We start from the raw sequence: 20107 nt of genomic DNA, 5'->3' as shown, positions 1-20107 counted from the left end.
TAACTCGCAGAGATGTTGCAGCAGCGATACCGTAGCAATTTGGCAAATGTCCTGAGTATCTGCAGCCACCAATAAGTCATCGACGTATTGGATTAAGGCCGCACCAGCCGGCAACCTAAACGCATCCAGTTGACCTTTCAAAGCTTGACTGTAAATCGATGGACTTTCACAGTAGCCCTGAGGAGCGCGTTTGAACCGGAAGCTGCGTCCACCAAGAGAGAAACCGAAAAGGTCTCTGCTCTCTTCTGCAATGGGAATGCTGAAAAACGCGTTTTTCAAATCAATCACCGAAAACCAAGATGCAGAAGCTGGAATCAGAGTCAGTAGCGCCGTGATGTCAGGCACAACGGGGAACTGAGGAATCACAATTTTATTCACCTCCCGTAAATCGATAACAAAACGATAAACAGGTGGTTTTGAAGGATCAGTACGTTTAAGAATGGGCAGTACAGGACTATTGCACACGTTTCCCCGCGTCTCCTCAATAACATCTTTCTCGATCAAATCATAAATGATCGCTAACAATGCTCGTTCACCATCAAGAGAGATACGATACTGGGGAATACGTGGCAACCGCACATTAGATTTCAACTGAACAACATAAGGGGAGATGTCAAGCAGGCCCACGTCATTGGGACCTGTTGCCCACAAAGATGCAGGAAGAGAACTCAATTCCAGTGGAAGCTTATCAGGAGACAAGTACATAGGAAAGACAACCCTCTATCCTATCGTAAGCTTTACACCCGCAGGGGAACAATACAGAGTTGCATACAAACGTTTTAGTAAATCCAGGCCCAAAAGATTTTCACCACAACCCGTGGTCAAAATCAACGGAGCTTCTAGCTCACGAGGCCCAATTGTAAGGGGCAGAGGGCGAGAAACTGGATTGCTAACAGGGGCGCCAGAGAATCCAACGGAAACATTTGTTAAGCCAGACAAAGGTGCGCCAGGGAGTTTCGAATGCTGTATGGAACTTTTCGCTGCACCAGTGTCCAACAGAAAAGGCTCAACGACGCCCGATGTAGCAACTGCGACGTAAGGCCCTCTCTGATCAACCGGAACTGATACCACTCCCTCTCCTTGTCCATGGCTGTCCTAGTAATTATTGTCGTCAGTTCCCTGATCGACGTAATAATCGTCTACATTGTACTGCGCAGATCGTCCTTGCGATGATCCACGTTGATCAAAACAATTATCGGAATTTGAGGAATTATCTGAGCGATTATTCTGAGCACCACGACCTCTACCGCGTGACGTCTGCTGTGAACCACCACGACCTCCTCTAGATGAATTACCACTGTTACGATCGTTTAGAACAGGACAATTGAATTTGATATGACCCTCCTGTCTACAATAGGCACATTGATTGTACCCTAACGAAGATCTTTGGGACGAGGAGTCATTACGGGATTGTGATCGATTCGATTGCGGCTGCGATCTATTTTGTTGCGAAGCATTCTGATTCGAACGTGGAGGATAGGCCTGCTGTAGCAACACTTTAGTTTTGAGTTCTTTCGTCTTTTTATCAGCACGGTCATTCTCTTCTTTCTCTCTATTCTCATAATACTGTGCCGTAGCCAATATTTGAGCCGAGGTAGAAACGGCCCACGCACTCTCTGAATTTTTCAATTTATTGCTCAAATCGGGCAACAAGTTTGAAACAAATTTGTCTACGAACAACCGTTGACCACCCTCAGTACCCATATCCTGGCCACTATGGTCGATGAATACCTCCTCGAATCTCGTAAAGAAGTCGGAGACACTCTCGTCCTTCTTCTGTCTACAAGCTGACAATTTGTCCCAATTCACTCTCATAGCTGGCATAAGAGTTTTCATTAACGTTATTATTCTTTGAGGAAGATCAGCAATCAGCTGGTCGGGTTTAGCACCACCGGTTTGCAACCCATCCGCCGCTACAATGGCAGCCCAATCACCACCTAATTCATTTGCATGGTTTTCCTGACGAATCTTAGCCCACACCGGTTGAGGCACGACATTTCCGAACAACATGTCGATATCGGCAAGATTCATTATCGTAGCATCTACGAGCTGCGATAATTCTTTATAGTACCCTGCAGGATTTTTGCGAGGGTCAGGCAAAGATTGCTTCACCTGCAACACTTCTGATCTTTTCCATGGAAGATGTATCCATACTCTCTGAAAAAACGGCAAAATCGGGGGTTGAGCTGCAGCATTACCTGGCATCCAGACTGGCGGAACTTCCCGCATAGGAAATTGACCAGACTCATCTGGCTGTCTTTCAATATCCTCAACAAACAAGGCTTGAGGTATAGGAGTGGGACGGAAAGATAGCAACCGTTCAACAGCACGTCGAACATTGGTATCCACTATCAGTCCAGTCGAGAACTGAAGCTGCAAATCAGACAAAGCGGTCAGCACCTCGTCAGGTGCATCGGCCGATATCTGATCGCGAAGGACCTTACACATTTCTTCGAACACGAATCTTTGGGTTGGTATATTGAATTGACAAAACGTATCGAGTACGACACGTGGTGGATTTCTAAGAGGATGTGTCATCCAACCCATCGCCATATTATATAGCGAAGCGCGTTCCCTGTTACCAGGAAGCTGACTACGTCTCTGAGGACCATCTGAACCAGCGGACCCAAGGACAGGACCGAGAGAATGAAAGAAGCTAGCCGCAAGAGGAGAAGTACGACTACGAGTAGAGGGAGAAGTATAGGACACAGAACTAACAAGCGAAGGAGTAGAGACAGAAGCAACAGCAGGAGTTAACAGAGCAGGAGCAGTAGCGGGAGCAGGAGTATGTGGAAGCGGAGGAGCAGTAGGGATAGCAACAGACGAAGGAGCAGGAACGGTTGGAAGAACGGGTGCAGGTTGAGGAACAGGTGGAGGAAGAACAGGTGGAAGAATAGGTACAGGGGGAACCGCAGGAGCTGCGGTACCCTGTACATACGGAGGTAGCGACTTCATAAGATAGGACATTAAAGGATCCTCAACTGTTTCTTCCTTCTTTTCCGACTCCGTAGGCAAAGCAGGATAGCATTTATCTATAGTCATACGCTGTAGTCTATCAAACACTTCCTTCTCCTTAACCTCCTTATCATGCTGAAATTGCTCTGCTTTCTTTACAATGGTAGCAACACCATCTCTCTGATTACGTTTAGTCTGTCTGATTTCTTTCTGTCGGGCTTCTTTACGCCACAACCGAAAGGCATCAAACATGGCCGGCCTTGACTTTTTCTCGAACAATTTAGCCTCTAGGTTATCTAAGATCGGGGTCTCAAAGCTACCATGAGGTGGCCAACTAAGGACACTGTCCTTCTTAGTATAGCGAATCCAATAAGCATTAAAGGTAATCGGGCCTAGCCCATGTTTACTGTACAGTTCATAAGTTGGAGTTCCAACCGGAGGTATCGGACACGAGTCCTCCAGTCGGGAATCCGTACCACAACGTCTGAAACAACTAAACAAAGTACTGTGACCAGGCATCTTGCACACTAGTCGAGTTTCACAAACTTCAAGGGTTACGGGATTTACCAAGTCCCAGCAAAGAGCAAACCCTCGGTTTTTGGCGGCTGCAGTCGTCAAACAACACAACAAAGTACCAAGAACAACAAATGCAATGGAACCATGCAACCACTAAGCAACCACAACCAAGAACTCTGGGAGCGACCCACAAATACTTAACTCAAAGATCGATGGCGTCACCAGGAAGGCCCGTTAATCGTCTCGCTCTACCAAGGTCTACGCCAGGCGCCAAAACAGGTCTACAGTCAGGGCAGCAGTCCGTCGCAGCCGTCAGGAGGCGGGAATCTTCGCGGGAAAAGTCTTCGGGCCACTTATTTCGACAACAGGATCGATGAAGCGGAGTGCACCTTCCCTCGGAGATTTCACACGAAGTTCCCCACGATCGTCGGGCTTGGACCGGTACCACTGATGCAGCCCCACGTTGGGCGCCAACTGAAGGACTGGGTTCTTTAAGACCCAGCGGTGCCAGGGGACAACACCTGAAACCTTCGTGGGCAACCTGCTCCGGCGTACGAATGACAGAGACACGGGACACTTCCTTCGGCGTCAAAGATTCAAGGTTTATTTACTGCAGGGAACACAGAAGTCACGACAAGTACAACACGTGCAACTTGGGGAGACTGCTTCAAATTGGTTCTGGGGATCGCTCCTTTTATACACGATTCTCCCATAGGTTTGCATAGCAGACAAAGGTTTACAACCCAGTTCCCACAATTATCCCCGAGAGGGGTCGCTTTGGTCACTTTGATGCTCATAAGGTCCGGAACATAAGTGCGGAAACATTTGGCGGTTCCCAACTGTAAAAACCCATCTTCCCACCATTAGTACATTCCAATCATCAGTAAAACAGATCGAAATAGGAACAGAGACAGGTGTAGAGGAAGATGGAAACAGTGGGGAGATTGGAAAGGGTGTAAAAGGGGAGGTATCGGGAAACACGAGTTACAGGCATCAAAGGGACGTGCCTAATGAGATGCACGGCTGAGACAATAAACCGGCACGGCGAGATGAGCCTCGAGCGGGGCCATCTGCCTTACAGTATCATCCCCCTCATCATAAAGACACTTACAAAGGACATGTGTCTTCCGCAAATATCTTGGGAGTCCCAGGGTCGCGAAGCGGACAACGTCCGTTCGCTGGCTACTTGAGGGCAAGAGACAAAATGGATGCCGTATCTAAGATGGAACCCGTGGGTACAGATGAAAAACCCACGTAGCAAACGAACGGTTTAAGTTAGCACAGCGAAACTGCGCACACTTACTAAACTCGTCATTTGCGGTTCGTAGATACCAGACTCGACCATATTCGTGCGAGTCGAAAAACATCACTTACAATTGTCACGGAACCTCAATGCGTCCTGGTCACTCCTGAGTAGCATGGACTCTATCCCTTCATCTTTCAGGTTCTCTTCACCTTGAATCCACCTTTGGGTTCCACAGGACTCCTTTGTCTTCTTCTCCAGCAGCAACCTTCCTGACATCCTCCAATGTGGTCTACAGAAGTTTCCGATGTCACTTGACACCTATGCACCCTGCTTCCCTGGTGTAGGTATCGTGGTTCCCGAGGTATCCACAGTGAGGTATCCATCTACAAAAAACTGCGACTTACCCATAGCCACTGAGGAACCCCGGATGCCGTCGGAGGAAGAACAGCAAGATGGCGCCAGTCTGCGACGTCCGAGAGACGGAAGACTGAGCCTACCGACGATGCAGCCACGAGTGCGTTCCTGCGCATAGCACATGCAATGCCTGCAGTAAGCTGGGTGAAGTGTTTGGGGAGGCTCAAAGAAAAGTAGAGCACGACACCAGAACAAAGATATCAACTTTGCCTGACCCCAAGATGGCGATCACTTGGGAAAAACGAGCGAGAAGGGAGTGAATGATCTCACAGGGAATGCTGATTTGACAGGCAGTATTTTGCTGTGGAAAGTGACGAATCTCAGTGGACAGAAGGAAACAGACAGGATATCAACCATAGAAGAGTAGAAGAGGAGCCTTTCGGGGAGGTACCTGCCTGACACCAAGCTGGAGACCAGGGTCCACGAATGATCTGCCGATGATGGAGCCAATTCAGGGAGGCCGATATCTGGTGGTGATGTCTGGATGGCTGTGGTACCGGGGAGTACTCAGATTCAGGTCAGCAGGAGAGATACATAGCAGTGGGCGACGGCCATACCGCACAGAGGGTATGAATACGTCAGCACCTATAGTGGACTTCGACCAGATCTTGCTCATTTCCTTCACCCTCCACCCCCATCAGACTCGCCCATCATGACATTGAACCTGTGAATCTTGCCACCGACCATAGAGACTTAGCATTTTGGCCGATGCCCGGTGGAGCTAACTTGATAGCTATAGAGGAGATGGCTGTGGACGTCCCCCTCGGCCGTCACCTACCCAGCCGGACATTGGGCAGACTTTTCCTTCGTCTCTCTGCCGTATCTCTGTCCTCGTTACCCTTTAACTTATCCCCTTTACCCTTCCACACTCCCTAACCAAACAGATGTAATTTGTAACTGATGTATCTTTTGTAACAATGTGTAACTTGTAACTGATGTAACTGTCCTCATGTAAAGCGCTTTGATACCTCCGGGTCTAGCCAGAGCTTTATAAAACTCAAATAAATAAATAAATATTGAGTATGCAGTTGTGTTTCCAAACTGCCCATGCCCTCCGTGGGTTTCCAAGATACTCTCCTTGGGTGGTTCCTTGGTTCCCCGGCTCTTCTAAGTCTTCTGGGTCCATTCTTGTCTTGAGTCATGGTTCGCATTCAACTATTTTAGTACATGGTTTGGTCTCCCCCTGGAGACCACTGTGTATTTGTTCTACTTTAGGTGTTCTATTTCCTAAGTATTGTGTGTATTGCGTTTTTCTTTCTGGGTAGGAGATAATAAATTGCGTTAGTGAGTGTTTGTAAAAAAATACCTATTTTTATAACTACACTGTGCGATTCTTTTTCACTTAACCTATACCATAAGAACAAGTACTAGTAAAACAAGCTGCCTTACAGAAGTGTAAGGCAGTTTGTTTTACCACTATGCCTGAAGGCTGCTCTCCACAGCTACCAGTTAGAGAGCTCTCTAAGGTTGTCTAAGACCACTAAAATCACCATAAGGGTTGTCTGGATTAGTGCAGGGTGCTACACTTAAACAAGTGAGCACCATATACTAAGCCAGCCTCTCACAATAGGTTAATTTAAGGTTTGCTTGTGCCTTACCCTAACTAGGATTGTGGTTGCTGCGTGACCAGGGCTCACACCCCAGTCAACCAGTTACCCTGTTTCTAACACTGGACCAGGAGGATATCCTCTACCCCCGATCGAGAAAGAGCCTTTTATGTTGCCGACAGGCTACGGAAGCCCCTTGACAAAGAAATTTGCAACCACCTTAAAGAGGAGAGCCCCCATCTGTCTCTGGACAGAAAAGTGGCGCGAACATCCAAAAAAATCACCAGAATGCCCACCGTTCTGGCGAAGTGTGTCCAAGACTCCAAGAAGGGATAGACCATTCCTGGCGTTTATGCCAGGACAAACTCCTGGACATCACTGCCCCTTGGACAAATGTCCTTGACATGGCAGAGGAGCCATGATTGTTAATCTTCCCAGAAATCCAATTCAGCTGGGCATAATGCATCATTGTATTCTTAAGAACCACTAACTGTGGTATATTGACGGAGATACGCAGGTCACTCCTAACTAAAGTCAACTGAAAGGGGGAGGACCCTGCCAACTCGGAAGCTAGAGTTGTTGCTCAGAAAGGTCTCGCCAGGGACCCATTCATAAGGGAATTAACAAATTTGTCTCAACCTTCATTTCCTTGGATATAGCTCAGGCATCCATTAAAAGGATATTTACCCCTCAGATGTTCACTGGGGCTTGTCGGGAAGGGAGAGTTCAACTGGTTGCTTCTAATTTCCATCCTACTCCAGAGATAAAGCCTGAGGAGTTGCTCTCTCAAGGCCTTCGGGTGCATGGCACGGCAGTTGAAACAGGCTTCGGGTCAAGGTCTCGCTCGAGGCACCACAGACAAACAAGATGTTGGTCCATCACTGACATCTGTCGATGACAGCTGATGCAGGGCTTGAAGCTTGCTTTCTTGGAGGACATCCCTGCCACACCAGGAGGTTAAACCACAAAAGACTTCAACAAAACATCAAAAAAACGTAGCCAAAAAGCAACTAAGTGGTAGTTCTTCCAGAATCTGCGCTGACTGGTGCGGAAAGAAAACAACGGAGGCCTACACACTTGGGTGGCGCCTATATAGTGATGCCAAAGTCTCCACGCAGAGCCAGAAGACGCCACCTACCGGGGCACAGGAGTACTGCTCACAAAAAATTTACGGATTCAGTCTCACACCTAGGGATAAATCCAAGGTAAGGAATCTGCGGGTAGAAGTATCTATCAGATTGAATCTTTGCATTACAACAAACATTGCTGTTGTAAAGCTTACTATTCTGACACATATTAGAGATGCAACAGGCTTGAAATAGATCCCACGGCATTTCATGCACTGCAGTAAAAGCATGTCATTACAAATCAGTAATACACTAGTGATATTTACACTTTATAAACAGTAGGGCATGAAAGAGTGACATAGGAAAGCCACTCAATTCGGCCATAATATTATTCAAGAAGTGTTTTCAAAATATCCACATTTCTAAAGGGGTATAACAGTTTAGACGTTAGGCCTTTCACATATAAGTGAGGATCTCAGGCAGTAAGAAGAAACGCGAGGTGTAATGTATTAAAGAAGGAAGCCATTCTGAAAATACTGAGCCAATATATACCCAGTCATCTTGACCACACTACCTTGACTGGTACCTAGATGGACAATAGTACTGCTTAAGGATGTAAGATCAACTCATTTTAAAACATCAAGAGTCCTCATATTGTTATGGTTTTCAGAACGCATACCATTGTAGTACACGTAATTACAAAATGTGCACACACAAAAAGAGTCCACATAGAATTTCTCCTTTATTCCGGGAAAAATCAAGGAGACAAATATTACTTTAAACCTAGCTGGGGAGCAACAAAGAGCAGTACATTTTTAGGGATCTTGTGAGATGAAAAAAGATGTGTATATTAAGTAACAATTTAAAATTTCAATTATACAATACACCTCACAAATTACACATACTTCCATTTATATACAGGAAGACTAACCCCCAGATTCATGAAAACCCAATTCTGCGATTTGTAAATTGCGAGAAATACCGAATCACAATTTAGAATTCGCAGAACGGGATTCATGAAAGATTGCGATTAAAAAATGCGAATCGCAATCGACCGCAATTGCGGATTGCGATTTTGCCTAAATCGCAGAATCGGTCATTTTCTATGTTGAAATTGCGATCTCGCTATTACCGAAATCGCAAATTGTGATCTCGCTAATAGCGAGATCGCAAAAACGGGAAGTCGCATTTCGAGCACAGTGATGACATCACAACCAGGAAGCAGGCAGTTCCCTCCCTCATTCTGCATACATAGCCTGATTTGGAAGCAGCACTGGCCAGAGCTCCACTCCAGACCACCTCCAGCTCACAATCAGGAGACACCCCACTGCAGAAAATGCCCCAGGAAGCAGCAGGGAGCAGTTCCTCAGGAAGGAAACGTAAAATAAAGTTTTCTGAACAATAACTGGAAAACCTTATTGAGGGAGTGAGTAAGGACCACAACCTTTGGGAAGGACTCAAGGAGGGTGCCAGAGGGGGACAAAAGATGGATTTGGCTGCACATCCGCGCCAAAGGTAATTCTGTGGGAGTGACCCAGCGCTCCATTGATGACTTAAAAAAAGGTGGTACGACCTCAGAGGGCGTGCCAAGGAGAGGATTGCTGAGAGGCTGGGTGAGCGTGTCGCTACAGGAGGAGGAGAGCCCACAGTCCCACCCAACAACCCATTGGAGGACCTTGTAGAGGATACCTTGCATCCCGAGGCAAGCGTGGGGGTAACCCGGCTGGACTCCTCCCAACCCACCAAAGAAACCCAAGGTAAGTGCCATGCGACTGCGACCCTGTCCCCTAACAATGGCCATGACGCCAGAGCTACCCATCAGAAACCCCAGTCATGCAGCCCATGCACACCAGAAAAGCCCTATTGCATTGTGGGACATGCAGTCTGACCACAATTTCCATTCAGCCCCATACAGCCAGACATGTCCTGTGAGAGTCAATCCAACAGCCAGTCAGGGAATGCTAGCCTGCATGCATGTAGCAACCTTCCATGTGCAAGATACATGTCATTAATCAACGTCCACTTTACATCACAGGTGGCGCTGAAGAACCCAGCAGTGACAGTGAGGGCCTGCAAATAGATGAGAATCCAGAGGATTCTGAGGGAGACGTCCATCCATCCCCTTAACCTGGAACATCAGGGCAAGCACCTGCACCAGCAGCATTACCACCACCTGCCACCTCAGCAACAACAGGCGCACCACAGCCGCCACCTGTGACACCCATGCCAGTGGCATTGGCAACGCCAGCTGCAGCAAGGAAAACAACACCGCGCACAGCCACTGTGACAACACAGTCCAGCGGATTGGTTAGGGAGCCGCACAATACTACACCACGCGCAGGCAAGAGGGGGGTGAATGTGCGTGTACCTGGCCTGTCCATAGAGCGCCACATGCTGCGCGTTCACCAGAAGCAGGCACGTCATCTTGCGGCCATTCACCTGCAGCTGCACAAGACAGCGAGGAATGTGGCCCAGCTTTCGGACAGGATGGAGAGGATGACCACTACAGTGGAGGAAAACACACAGGCCATGTTGAAATAGCAGGACATCAACCGGCGCTGCCACCGCCAACTGCTGACATGCCTCTCTGCATACACACGCTCAAACCATATCATAGGCAACGCCACATCACAACGTTCACGACGCTCGTTGGCCATGCAGATCCAAATGGTCCAATGCTGCCAGGATGTCGCTAGGGCACTGGAGCAGGTCACCACTGCAGAGCAGGGTCTGCAGGCAACTGGCCACGGCCAGGCAGGTGGGGGGGGATGACGCTAGTGAGGGAAACTCAAGCCACAGCAGCCTTTCGTTGCCACTGGTGACAGTTCTCCGCGGCAGCACCAGCCCCACTGCAGCCTCACGGGCAAATGCCGAGGAAGAGGTGGAGAGGCGACTTGGAGCGTCGGCCCAGAGGCGCCACTGACAATTTTTCTCACCATGCAGGGCCATGCTGATGAGACAAGCTTGCCCTCATAAAAAAAAGGGGATGTATGACTCAATACACCTCTAATCTAACTGTTTGAAATAATGCAATATTATTGGGAATGCAACAATAATATTTATTCAGTACCAGTACATCTGACTCATGTCATTATTTCATTTGTCATGCATGCATGAGTGAAGTGTTGGGTGAGGGGAGTGGGTGCACTAGAAACAGTTATTTGTGATTTGGTTGCGGCGTCTGTGTCCTTCAGCTGGATTCTTCCCGCAAGCATGACGCGCATGTGCAGGTGGGCGGTTGTCCCCTTCCGACTCACTGACAGATATCTCTACAGGTAACCTGCGCTTGGTAGCAATGTGGTGGAGTATTGCACACAGGGCCACGATGCGGCAGCAGACCTCAGGCTCGTATTTGAGGGCCCCACCAGTCTTGTGCAGTCTGCGGAAGCGGTTCTTCAAAAGCCCAAATGTCCTCTCAATGCAATTTCTAGTGCGAATGTGTGCAGCATTGTAACGCCGTTGCTGTGGTGTGGCAGGGTTGAGGTATGGGGTGAGGAGGTACTCACGGAGACCATAGGCGCTGTCACCTGAATGAAAGGAGCAGAGGGTGAGTGCCTGTTATGCGCAGCTACATGGTGACAATGTACTATTTTGTGGCATGTGTACTTACCTAGAAGGTGTCCTTCGCCAAAGTCTCCCCTGACCAGCCATGTGTGCATGCCGCTGTGCCGGAATATGAAGGAGTCATGTGTGCTCCCCGAGTATTGTGCCACTATGTCCGTGATGATTGTCTTAGCGTTGCACACCATCTGGATATTCAGGGAGTGGTAGGACTTGCAGTTCTGGTACATGTATTCAGTTTGTGCAGGTGGGCAGATGTGGATGTGGGTACAGTCAATGCATCCAATTACATGGGGGAATTGCGCAATGTTGTAGAAATCAAGCTTGGTTTGATTCAAGTCCTGTTGGGTGGTTGGGAATGTGATGTAATGGTTTAGCCGGGTCAGCATTGCCTCCAGGAAACTCCTTAGGCAGCGGGATATGGTGCTCTGGGAGATCCCCCCTGCAACGGCAACCACCCCCTGGAAGCTTCCGGAGGCCAGGAGGTGCAGGCTATGCAAGACCTGTACATGGGTGGGCACGGCATTGGTCCTCCTTGTTGGGTGCTGCATCAGGGGGTCTAGTTCCTGGATCAGCGTAGTGATCATTGCCCCATTCAGGCGGTACTTGGAGTAGATTTGCTCCGCAGTTTGGCCCAGTAGGGTGATCCGCTGGCGGAATACTCGCTCCTGTATCCTGCGTCGGTTCCTTGCTGCAGCCTGGAGCCTTCGCCGCCTGACCACCATGTAGAGTCCTGGCATTGTGAGAGTCCTCATGCTCCGGCTGAGTATCCTTAAGTGTGTTTGGTCAGGCTTGCACCTGTGGCTAGTTTATTTATTATTATTTTTTTTATTACTTCATGGTTACCACCTGGTTTGGGTTCTCCTTAAATTGCGCGTCGCTAATAGCGATTTTCGGGTTTTTCGCAATTTGCGATTTTTTATGAATTGCGTTTGCGATTATTTAGCGAGTTCGCAAAATATTTCGCAGAATACATGGATTCTCGCAATTTCTGATTCGCTAAAGGGGTTCTTCTAAGGTTTTGCGAAATATTTTGCGATTTCGCAATTTTTATGTTGCGAATTCACAATTTTGGACTTTTTCCAATATTGAATTGCTTTTCTTGAAATTGCGATCGCAATAGCTGATTCGCAGCTATTGCGATTTCAATTCTGGTTGATGAATCTGGCTGTAAGTGATTTGCTTAAAATCGCACATTTTCAGTTCAGAGATAGTATTCACTTCCAAGTTCCATATTTGGTAGCTTAGCTTCTAGACCACAACTCCTCACTGTTAGTGGTGCTGGAAAGTTTGATGTTATCACTCCATGCCACCACTATTAGCTTAGCACGTAGTAAGGCATTTTACTCACACTGTGTACCTGGCATATAGTCGTTAACTCTGAGAAGCTGGCATAAATTGCTTCAAAATTCTTCATTTCCAGTGACTGAAAAGTATATGGGATTTGTTCCAATACACACCTGGAGTACAGCATATTCCAGAAGTAAAGCAAGTCTTTGCTGTAGAGGTTGGTTCCAATGCATTTCTCTTTTGATGTAAGGATGATCACTCTCTCTCTTTTGACAGAAATTAGTCATGTTGTTCTTATGTATTTAAATTGGGTGTCAAACATAAATGCATCGACTACGTTTATACGTTGTTCAATTGTCATCTTCCTTAATGGTATCAAAAATAAAAAAAATAATACCCTGCAGCAGCTGTGTAACACTATCAACAAACTTCACCAAAAAGACACAGGGAGAAAAGGCGCATACAAGTTTTTAACAATGTGATTAGAGTCAACAAAATCAGACTTTGGAATAATAATAATGCTGAAGGATTAAAACAGAAATAACTAGAGGTGGGTGGCACTCGTGGAGTTTCACTCTACGTAATTCCGCGTAGTAAAATAACTGCTAGATTACGCGGAGTTCCGCCAATGGGTGGAAATATAAATGTCGTGCTGCAATTTAGCACCAGTATCGCAAGAAGTGCTGAAAAATCAGCACAAATGTTACCATGCGGTGCACAAAAGCATGTGGCCTGTCGAGTTGATATTGCTGCCGCTCGAGTAGAAAATCTACTTGCGCTGCAGCAAATCTACTCGTGAAGCAACCCTCTGACTGCGACAGCCCGTGTTAGAATATGGCACTAGGGGATGCCAAATCTTGCTTGTATTTCAGGAGCCCCGCAGGAAAAAATACCACCATGCAGTGATTGGCGGACTTTGGCTGTTGCTCCGCTTTACAAGAGTAAAGCAGAGTCACCAAATGCCATGGGAAGAATAAAACATTTCGCCCTCCTTTAGAAATAATAACAGTCTGAGATGACTTTACATCTATTTCATACTTGCTAGTGATCAAACCTGTTTCTCCCTCCTAAGAACAGTTCACCAAATTCTCCCTTTTCTAGAGGACAACATGAGGTCTGTAGGCACCGCTGCCATTCAAGTGAGGATAAGCTATGACATTCTTTTAGGGGCTCCCAAGAAACATCTACCATAGATCCAAATAGTCCAACACAAAGCATTTCGCCTACTATGTAGGCTACGAAAAATTCGGCCTCATTGAGGCAAAAAATCGTCTTCATTGACTTCCAACTCGCTAGTGAATATTGTTTAAAGCCATAAATATTGTCTATAATGTTGTCTACTTTTAACTGCCAGGTTTTCGACAACAGAAATCACCGGCAATGCTATAGGAGAAGTCTAGGATCAAAAAAATATATTTTCACTTTAATGTCCAAATTACGCACCTCTATATATGGGACCAATGCCATTTTAATCGCTGCAGCTGAACTCTGGAAAGCAATGCCAATAGCCCTTCATATGCACTCTCTCCTAGTAGATTTAGAAAGGTGTTAAAAACTTTTCTCTTGGATCAATAATGATACCACAAGCGAAATCGCTGATTGGTTTCTTGGAAACCTTTTATGTGAACTATGAGCTTAATAAACACCATTGCCATTATTCTATAACTTGCTATTAATCATGCACAGTGATTAAATCCTAATTTCTGTTCTTTGGCAACAGAGAAAAAGGCTCGCCGAAAGGTTAGCAGTCTGGTGCCAGTTACGGAATGTTCTAGCAGTGACCGGGGTTTGATGTAGTAGCTTAATTTATAATGCATAAAACCACACTTGGCATTTCAAAGCATTATAATGTAACAATTGTTAACTTTAGCCATCTTTAGGGTACGGGCACTGGAATAAAGAAAGGCTAAGCCATCATCTTTGAGTTTGAGACAAAGCATTTCTAATGAAGTTAAACCATGTAACTCAATAGTATAACAATTTTTGCTTTGAAATATTCGGTTTACAACTAAGTGGAAAAGCTATGAGTTGGAACATAGCTCTAAAGTAAGCATTTATTTTGAGGCCATAACGAATCAAGAGGTACTGTAAAGCAAATAAATTAATTGAAAGTGGTAGAAAGACAACATATTGGGTGTATGGAAATGCAAATACCATTAATTTAACCAGTAACATGTTACCTAATAGCGCTAATACAGGGATTTTATTCACCCTGACTGTTTGAAGCCGACAAATAAACTTACTAAACTTATCAAACACATCAAAGAACAATACGTTTAAAACAGTATTTATGTCAAAAGACAGTACCAAAACATTTATCCACATGCAGGATAGACGGAACAGAAATACAATATCCGAACGAAATATCCAAAATCAACACTGACAAGACATTTTAATGATTAAAACGATAAAAGGACTCACTTAACACAAATCACATTCCAGGTAATAGAGGAAGTTCCTCAACTCAGAAGGAGTGGAGATAGAAAATCATTACTGGGCCAATGAGAGACAAACTGGATAAATTATTTGAAGGCTATGACATCTCCTGGACTTAATGAATAAAAAAACTGGACATGTTTCATTTAAGTAGGGAAAAATAAATTGTAAAGGAAATGATGCTGAATATCAGATGGAACAATTTGGGAAATGTTCTTGTCAATTGTAATTAAAAAGTTACATTATACTGACACGAAAGGTTTAAGTCAATTAATTGTTAAATATATTAAGAAGGCAGGATGTCTAAAAGGACAGGCAAATTTATCTCGAAACATCAGAGCATGAAACGCAAGTACGAGCAAATATTTGAAGACACAGAAGTGCAGGTATATAGTTTCAAACGCATGTGGCACTTATTATGGTGTAATCAAAAAAATTAAAATAATTATGAAACAATTAAATAAATGTATGTAACAAATAAATAAAGGTTACAAAGACAACTTGTCAATTTTGGTACACTTATTACTAAGCATATCTTGAACTAAAGGAATGAGGCCCCTTTCCTGTATTCAGAAAACAAGCTTGTAACTTCAATCCTTTTTATATTTCTTTCATCAAGAGCTTAATTGTCTGCGTGTGTGACTATACTGGAGACAAACATCAATGCATAATCTGTTTATGAACCAATTGCATTTATGTACCTGTATGAATTGTAAAAGTCAAATTGAGAATGTGTTCGAACGGATGTGGGGATAACGTCCTCCTTCGCCTCGATTTGGGACTCCAGACAACAGATAGCAACACATACTGCCATATGAATCTTTCGTACAGCTACACTGCACTACTACCTTTATGTGACCGCATTGTGATTTCCTGAATGTTCTTTTTGTTATTTTCATAAAAACAAAAAAACAAAACCTTACTTAACCTGCAATGTGATATTGACTATATACCTTTCACTCGAGTTGGTGATGTGCCTTTTTACAGTAGCAGCGTGACTACTGTGTGGACCTTTTTTTATGCATGGCTATCACTGCTCTTTTATTAGCGGCCGGCCCCTCGGGGTTGTAGGCAAACTGCTGTGTAACTGTGTGAAGGTATAATAAAGGTTTTAAAAAAAAATTGAGAATGTGTTCTTCTTGTTCCTTTAACAGTGTTGTTGAATTTGCTATTCTGCTGATGAAGCCTAATCTCAGAAATATAGAGATATTGATAACTTTTATTCAATATAATGGTTATATGTTGATTAAAAAATGAAATTCTCAAACAACGTCTAAAAATGTATGAGGACACCGAAAGATTTAAAATATCAAAGAATTAGCAGATAAAAAAAGATTAAGCTACAAGAAAAGACATTTGGACTAAGTTAGATTTTGAAAAGGTTCTTCAAGGATCCCCTCTATGGAAATGGTGGCTGTGTGACTTGGGTGGATAGGAGAAAACAACTCAATTTTGAAACTTAAGAGGCAATAATGAGTATTCAGTGAAGACTAAACCTCAGCAACTGGACCAGGTCTTCTACTGGAGATCACACATACAATGCCATATCCTTCGATTTCCAAAGTGTCACTCCAAAGTGTCTCATGAGAACCTCTTAGAAATAGAAATTTACAAACAACATTTACAAAGGCTGAATATGGTATTTTTAATACTAAGTCACAAGTGCTTCCCCTTTAACACTCTAAAGCTATAAAATGCCCAATAATTCCCTTAAGAAATATTCATATTTTTAATAGTGACTATTTCTTTAACATAGCTCTCCATATTGCAGTGTTGTCCTTTCATTACAAGGCAATATGTTTCAGTAGTTAATCTTCGCCTAACAAAAGTATTATTGTTTTGTTTAATAAGTACTCCTTCTTTAGGTTAAAACTGAATGTATTAGAAATCAACAGCTTGGTTTGGCCTTAATAATAATGAGTCAAATGAAATAATCACCTATGGACTGCTACTTTTGCTAGCATTATCAACATACAACTTCTTGATAGATGAAGTTATTGTCCTTAATTAGAATGGCATCCTCAATAGAATATTTGACTAATCAATTAAAGATTTTTGCAGGAATCATTCAAATTAAAGATCCAGTTATCTACTGTTGCATCACCGTGTGATAACACGCAAATTGGTCATTTAATTTGTACTTGGGTTCAGCGCCATATTTGCTCATTAGTGTTCCAGGCAGGTCAGGTCAGAATTAAAGAAGTGAACGGGCACTCCCTCTTAATCCAGGACTGACCTATAAACATCTAAACATGAAATATTGTTGGCACTTGGCACTACAGGTGTATACAAACTGAAATCTGTGATTATTCCGGATGTCAGCAGTAAGAAGATACGTCACTGAGCATCACCCTGCATTCCTCTTGACCAGCTTCAGAGGCCCATTGGAGGTGATATGAAGTTACAAACTAATGCTATGTAAAACAGGAACAATTCTTGTATTAATTAGATGCAGAGTGAAACTGCAACAGAAGAGCAGTGTCATATCACTGCCAGGATATAGTTTATTATCAAAAGTCCATTTAAGGAGCAACCAAGAGCAGTGACAGGTAAGGAACATCAACAGAATTTCACATTGAAGATCCCTTTGAAACACCATTAGTCAATTGCAAACATATATAAGTATACGCTATTAATTAAAAACACAATTATACCACCAAGATAATGCATTCACCAGGCATGTGAAATAGTGAGACTTACGCTGTTTTCCTGTTTCTCTGAGCTGCTCCTTGAACTGTATAAACTTATCATTTCTTTTCAGATCCAGGTCAGTATTTCTGCTTTGCAACTCGGCCAATCTATCTTTCACCAGTGCTCTTAAATTCGGTATCTTTTCTAATTGCTCTCGTCTGATCTGTAAAAACACATAAATTATGCACTCCTTTATAAATACGATCTTTTTTTATTTTTTATATTTTTATAGCATGAACAAACGTGGTACAAATTACTTTGTAGCTGATCAAATAAGCAATGGAACATGTATATGTAAACCAATAAATGATGCCTCCAGTCCCATAACCCAGACATGTTTTCTTTTCAGTTAAGCCAAAACTCACACATGGAATAAAGGATCGGGAATGAAGATAATTTTGACATAGAAGCAGCTAGATATTTAAGTAACATGGACAATATTACATACATGTCCAGGTGATTCACTTATACACCATAATATGTATCCCAATGGCCCACTTCCAAAAATAATTATTAGAATGGCTATAACTGCCATAATGGGCACACTCAGCAGACATGGTTGGATCCGTATTGGTGATCCATGCAATAAAATTGTTTTCTACTCTATTCGTCAAACTCGGTTAAAATTCTCAGGAGCAGGGACACAATCTAACATGTAAAACTACAACTGCAAGAATGGAGGTAGAGACTTGAGTCGAGAAGGAGAATCTCATCAACCAACGAATGAGTTTTGTCTCCCTGTTCCACAACTCTTTAGTTACATGCACAATTTTGAATCATTCCTAAACTTTCCCTAACCGCCCTGGAATGTGAATTGTGGTTTCATGCTAGATCTGTGCTACATAATCTCATGTTGATGTGTACATATTTCGTATAAGATTCAAATTGATTATAGGGGCCCAGTACTCGGGTCACTGCTAACACCAAATTGAAAAACAGCTGTTCTGAAAATGCAAGTGCTTTAAATTAATCTTTCATATTGACAAAGTGACTATGAGCAAGTTGCATAAAATTCTGAAGACAGGAGAAATAAGACAAGATGATCTATTTAAAAATGTATGGCTACCTATAGTGTGGGAAGTCATCAACAAAAAGTCAGGGAAACTGGTCAATCAACATTCTTCAGCCTAGTCAGCTGTCCAAAGGGAACATTGGAAGTTTTCATCTGCTAGAGGTGGGAACCAGCAAGTGTTCTTTGTTTTCCCCACGTATAGAAGTGGACATGATCCAAGAGGAGGTTAGAGTGCTTTCCATACAATTTATGTTATGTGATCCATTTACCAATTTAAAATGGTTCTAGGAAAAGATAAAGTATCTGTGTGTGACATTTCAACAAGCAGAGGTGGAACAGGGTTCAGCACAAAAGTCAATTAAATGTACAGTTTATGATTATAGCACTGTCTGCACCTAGCCATTCAATGGGTTTGCATGGAGCTGAGATGTGTGTATATACTGGGAGATATGTGCAATTTCAGGTGGTTTATAAGATATGTGAAAAACTGGTCAGGTCTGAGACCTAACGGGATGTTGTTCCAGATATTTGACACAAAACTGGATAAGGAGCAAGTTTGTGTGGAATTGCAGTGGTGTTTTGAGCTGGAGATTATTGGTGCAGCAAACGGGTCTCCTTCAGCCTCAGATTTTGAGTATTTGTCAGATAGTGGGGGTGTTTCATTTAAGAGTTTAGAAGATGGTGTAGGAAGATCTAAACATAAAGTGCGAATAGGGTGAGAGCGTTCTGAGATCAATAAATGAAGGGGTGATAAAATGTCCTCATGTTTGAAATCAGTTCTGCAGCTGCATGTGGAATAGCTTCAAAAGGGGTTAGTTATGATGGGGATCCCATATTCCATATTTCAATCTCAAAATGTCCAGTGCCTGCACAGCCTGTTTGAGAGCTTAACTGGGTAGATGTTATTTGTTCCATCTCATAGGCTGGCTAACCAGATTTTATGTGGGGATCTAGGTTAGGTTTGCAGTCTAATATGAAGCCCAGATATTTGAAATTCTGGCTGCCCAGAGCAAAGGTCTGTTTCTTTAAGGTATGTAAGCCATGTTTTTGCTGTCTTGTTTTCAGCAGATTATCAAGAATTTAGTCTTCTTCTGTTTCAGTTTACATTTCCACTTGTCATCCAGAAATGTGCTTTAAAAGGCTCTACTTTATGTGATTTATTGGGGTGTTGTTATAGACGCTTATATACAGTTATCTACATGGCAAGAGAGATCCAGAGGTTTCCAAGAGGTTGAGGTATAACTTAATTAAGATTGGGCCAGTATTAATCTTTTAGAGATTTTCGCAGATTGAGGGAAGTAGTGATGCTTTTAAACTATCTTGCAGCAATTGTGTGATTTAAACCGCTGAAGGACCATCAAGAAGATACATT

At 43.8% G+C, this 20107-nt stretch overlaps 1 protein-coding gene across 2 annotated transcripts in view; it reads right to left on the bottom strand.

Moving 5' to 3' along the window:
* Positions 1–20107, bottom strand: part of NSMCE2 (NSE2 SUMO ligase component of SMC5/6 complex) — a 778548-nt gene that overhangs the window by 422879 nt on the left and 335562 nt on the right. For both annotated transcript variants that reach the window (XM_086966207.1, XM_086966208.1), the window contains one exon: positions 17733–17886. In XM_086966207.1, the coding sequence (XP_086822333.1) occupies positions 17733–17886 (154 nt within the window). The remainder of the gene's footprint in view (positions 1–17732; positions 17887–20107) is intronic.

The sequence above is a fragment of the Lissotriton vulgaris genome, chromosome 4_1, assembly GCF_964263255.1.
Source record: "Lissotriton vulgaris chromosome 4_1, aLisVul1.2, whole genome shotgun sequence".
NCBI lineage: Eukaryota > Metazoa > Chordata > Amphibia > Caudata > Salamandridae > Lissotriton > Lissotriton vulgaris.
Note: the sequence above shows the minus strand (reverse complement) of the source record. Positions and strands in the feature narration are given on the sequence as shown.